Source organism: Apium graveolens, chromosome 6 (genome assembly GCF_009905375.1).
Source record: "Apium graveolens cultivar Ventura chromosome 6, ASM990537v1, whole genome shotgun sequence".
Taxonomy (NCBI): Eukaryota; Viridiplantae; Streptophyta; class Magnoliopsida; order Apiales; family Apiaceae; genus Apium; species Apium graveolens.
This window is the reverse complement of record NC_133652.1, coordinates 107,991,976-107,996,455: the sequence shown is the minus strand read 5'-3', so window position 1 is coordinate 107,996,455 and position 4,480 is coordinate 107,991,976. Positions and strand designations below refer to the sequence as shown.

General features: G+C 36.0%; 1 protein-coding gene across 1 annotated transcript; it reads right to left on the bottom strand.

Annotated features, from left to right (window-relative positions):
- Window positions 1-545: 545 nt before the first annotated feature.
- Window positions 546-3,977, bottom strand: LOC141667734 (protein NRT1/ PTR FAMILY 6.3-like). Its single transcript, XM_074474341.1, has 5 exons — window positions 3,769-3,977; window positions 3,479-3,656; window positions 3,317-3,356; window positions 2,647-3,212; window positions 546-1,610 (listed from the first exon to the last, which is right to left on the bottom strand). Exons 1-5 carry the CDS (start codon window positions 3,881-3,883, stop codon window positions 740-742), a joined length of 1,770 nt encoding a protein of 589 aa, XP_074330442.1. The 5' UTR covers window positions 3,884-3,977; the 3' UTR covers window positions 546-739.
- Between the last annotated feature and the right edge of the window lie 503 nt (window positions 3,978-4,480).

Genomic DNA, 4,480 nt, shown 5'->3' with positions numbered 1-4,480 from the left:
TAGCGAAAGGCTGAAATTAGTTGCACATTCCTCTCTCTTCACTATATTTATTCTTTGTTAATAATCGAAACCTCATTTATTGAAAATTTGGAACATAAAAATATCAAAGTACTAATTTCGCTCGAGTTATGAGTTTGAATTCTCTACAAATACTAATTTAATACTTATAATCTGGGGTCCCTACATGGCTTATCAACTAGTAAATTATAGAAGCCGATGAGGTTCTAATAATACGACAAATACTAAGTTTGTATGGTATTATAGGCCCCATCCGTAATCTTTCTAGTTCATTTGGATGGTATTAGAAAAAAATAAATAAGCACCACCTCCGCAACCAGCTGATCAGTACTACCGGCCGTCCTCCCTTCAATAGTTCAATCGAATTGCTTTGCATGTGTTACCTTTTTTGTAATCTATTCAATTCTATTTTGCAGTAGACTAGTAGTAATAGTTACAGAAGTATAAATTTTAAAGTTTGCTTGCTGACCCATTTAAGATGAATTTTCGCAAGCCCAAAAATAAGCCTAAACCAAGTAATAAACAAGGAACACTCAAGCCCAACAACCAGAGCCAGCCGAATTTTAAATGATAACCAAATATTAAAACACCGATATTACTACGAGATTTGGTACATTAGCATTTTAGTTTTACGAGATGCAAAAAGTAGAACAGTAATTACAAATTGCAAATACATCACCCAAATAGTAATTTTGTTTCAGTGGAACATATATATTTGTATTTATGCATGGTAAGCAGATGCTTCCTCTTCCAATTCGATTCCCTCTTCAGCAAGCCTTTTGTCTTTGTAGACATACCAATTAGTCCCAAACACAAACAACACCATATTTAAACTACTCAGAATTGCTACCAGCCAATAGAAGTTATAGAGCTTCCCTTTGTTAAGATTATCAGCCAACCATGGCTTATTATCTCCGGTTATCTTGTGAACAATCGTAACCAACACGGAGCTAAAGAAAAACCCTAGTGAAAGTGTGCTTAAAAACAGTCCTGTGCTCATGGTCTTCATCCCTTTAGGACACTCCTTGAGGAAAAAATCAAGCTGCCCTATATACATAAATGCCTCACCAGCACCCACTAAGAAAAACTGCGGGATTAGCCAAAACACGCTCATGGGGATAACGACATGTGAATTGTTAACTAATTTATCTGATCGTGCAGTGTTTAGCCTTTTGATTTCGGTTAATGCTGCAGCAACCATGGAAAGTATTGACAGAACAAGGCCAACCCCGATACGTTGTAACGGGGTCAGAGCCTGTGGGTTTTTGAGCAATTTTTTGGCGATTGGAGATATGATTCGATCATAAACGGGGACAGTCAAGAGGATGGTACCAACAAAGAAAACAGCCAAGGATGCGGGGGGAATTTGGAATGATTTTCCAATGTGGCGGTCCATAGTTGTAGCCTGTGATACTGAAAATGTGGTCATTTGGGCATGAACTGTCCAAAACATAATTGTGGTAGCCCAGATTGGTAACATTCCAATCACCAGTTTTACTTCTTCAACATCTGTTAAAGTTGAGAGAGACCATTTATCCACCACTTGAGTCATTTTACTATTGGTATCTATGATGGCAGCCTTATCCAAGAAGCTGCAACAACACCCAAAAATTAATGATCAGTAATCAATATACTCCTAGTGGAAAAACAATGTAAGCAGTTTATAGTTTGGAAATTTATGGAAGATGATGAAAACGACGTTGACGCATATCAACTCGACTTAATTTACTCATAATGACACGTTTTTTGGAAATTAAAATCAAACCAAATAATGTTGATGATCGATCTATTCTAATCAACAAAAGTAATTAATAAGTAGACCTGAATTTGATCTGTTTATTAGAATACGTATTTTCTTTAACTAATAAATTCCATTAATCAAATTTTAAATTAGATTTTAGAGCCAACAACAACAGTCTCATTTACAAATCCGAAAAAGTGTCAGAAATTCAAAATTCATAATACCCTCTGAAAGTATCACAGTTGGAACTTGGAAATGCTCCGAGTGGCGACTTCCCATTTTTCTGTACATTACATAGTAGCCCACCTAAAATATGTGGACCATTGGTTTTTCTGACATTAATTTCCAACTTTCCAAGAAGAAAGAAACAAAAGAAAACCATATTCTCATTACACGATTACTCAAAACAGCTACACGGGGTATCTTATAAAGTTGCATAAATAATTGTGAGAGAATATCTAGTTAATGTAAACAAGTGTGTGTTTTTTTACCAACAAGTTGATGTGGATAAGATTTCAATTCCATCCTCATTCCACATGAATCGAATTAAAATATATGGTTGCCATTTTATAAATGGTACGTACAACTAGCTATATAGTATCAACCTGTCCCTCTTTTAATAGCTATCAACCTGTCCCACCTAAAAAATTGGTACACTGGATCTTTGTCATTGACCTACTTGTAGGACTTAACTTGCGTGTTTTCTTCTAGTCCTGTTGCATATTCTTGGTCCCAGCGATCTTTCATTTTCTTCATTTTTAATCACACCCTTCTATTATTATGTAAAACTTGTATTTACATGCATGTTGATCATACTGATACATAAGTTCAGTGGTAGGTCATGCAAAATTAGTGATTTGAACAGTTAAATGTTAGTTAGCTCTTACCAGAATTGTTTACTGTGTGGTAGCTTTTGCTTCTTCTTTGATCCTTCATTTTCAATGTCATCAATACTGAATAAAAGTGAGAAATCAGATGGAGCTTCTAGTTTTCTCTTCCTCCAAGCACCAACAAACACAGTAGCAATCTGGGTTAATGGGCTCCCCACAAGTTTCTTGAACCTGTATCTTTTTGTACCCGCTAAAAACACCAGAATCCCAACAACAATTGCACAAGCACAAATACCGTAACCCCAACGCCTCCCAACGTTATCTTGTATGTAAACGAGAACCGACACTGCTGCTAGTGATCCAATGCTAATGAAGAAAAAGAACCAGTTGAAGAAACTGGTCATTAGGCTTTTTTCCTCTTTGTTTGTGTCGTCGAATTGATCCGATCCAAACCCGGAGACGCTAGATTTCAACCCACCAGTTCCGAATGCAGTGAGGTATAGGGCTGTGTATAGAAGGCCGAGTTGCATTCCATTTGCAGGATCACAAGATGATGAACCTGTGTTGCAGCTCGGAGGACGAAGGCTCGGGATTGTGGTTGAGATTGTCAAGATTGTCACACCCTAAGAAATCACATAACAAAATTAGTATTGTCGAACTATTATTTTGATATGGTGATTAAAAAGAATTCAGTGCGGCATAGTATTGTTCATGAAAAATAACTTACAATTCCTTGAACGGTCGTAAAAATGGCAATTGTGAGGTACCTAAACGATATAATGTTGCATGACAATGAAGTTATTATAGTATATCTTTGATCATACAATTAAATTTACAAAAGATCCAATGAATTGACGAGGAGCATATATCACACACACACACCAAATACCTTCCAAGGAAAGTGTCAGCTACGAAACCGCCAAACAAGCACAACATAAAAGAAGTTCCAAGAAAATTAGTGACGGTGTTGGCTGAGCTGGCATTGCCTAAATGCATAGTACTTGTTAAATACGTCACCAAGTTCACGGCAATGCCTAGAGTCGTCAACCTTTCGCAAGCTTCAACTCCTGATGATACGATCAATATAAACCAATATAATTATTGTTGGAACAAAAATAAAGGTTGGACGTATTTAAAAATTAGAGGAAGATCGAGTGTATTTGATGATCAGTAACAAACCTAAAATCATTGCAGCAGCCGCCCAGCCACCGGTTTTAGATCGGGAGGCCGGGCGGCCTTTGTAGTCCCATGCATGTGGGAGAGTTTTATCGGACTGCATTACAGCTAATGCCATTCTAGAGCTTATAGTTTTTTTTACAAAAACTGAGTAGCAGGGAATTAAGATTGTAACAAAGAGCTAGAGGGACAAAAAGTGTTCCTGGGTATAAGGTTAGGATATGTGCATTTTTATAGTGTGGCTGTGGAGCTAACTGGCCCCATGTTTTATCTACACGTAAATTTCAACAAATACACAAGTTCTTTTTTTTTTTTGGCCGCAGAAGGGCCGGGAAGCCAACTTACTAGGCCAGAAATCTACACATGCCTGTATAGCTAAATGATTATCAGTTCCCTGACATATAATGTGCTATAATATTAAATTTTAGAGTTGTAAAATTTGTCACTGCTTTTGAAATTAGAATTTTTACTAACTGCCTTTTTACAAAAAACATTTATTTTTTGAGAAAATATTTTTTAAGAATTACCAATTATACGAAAACTATATTCCTGTTCTCTAATCAATTAATTAGTTCTTAAAAGTCAATCCTGCATGTACAAATAATTGCAATTTCGTTGTCAACTTTTGGTTGTCAAAAAAACTTTTTATACATTGAGGCCACATTCAAATTTTTTTTTTGAAAACTTCGTAATTTCATTTAAAAAAAAGCATCAA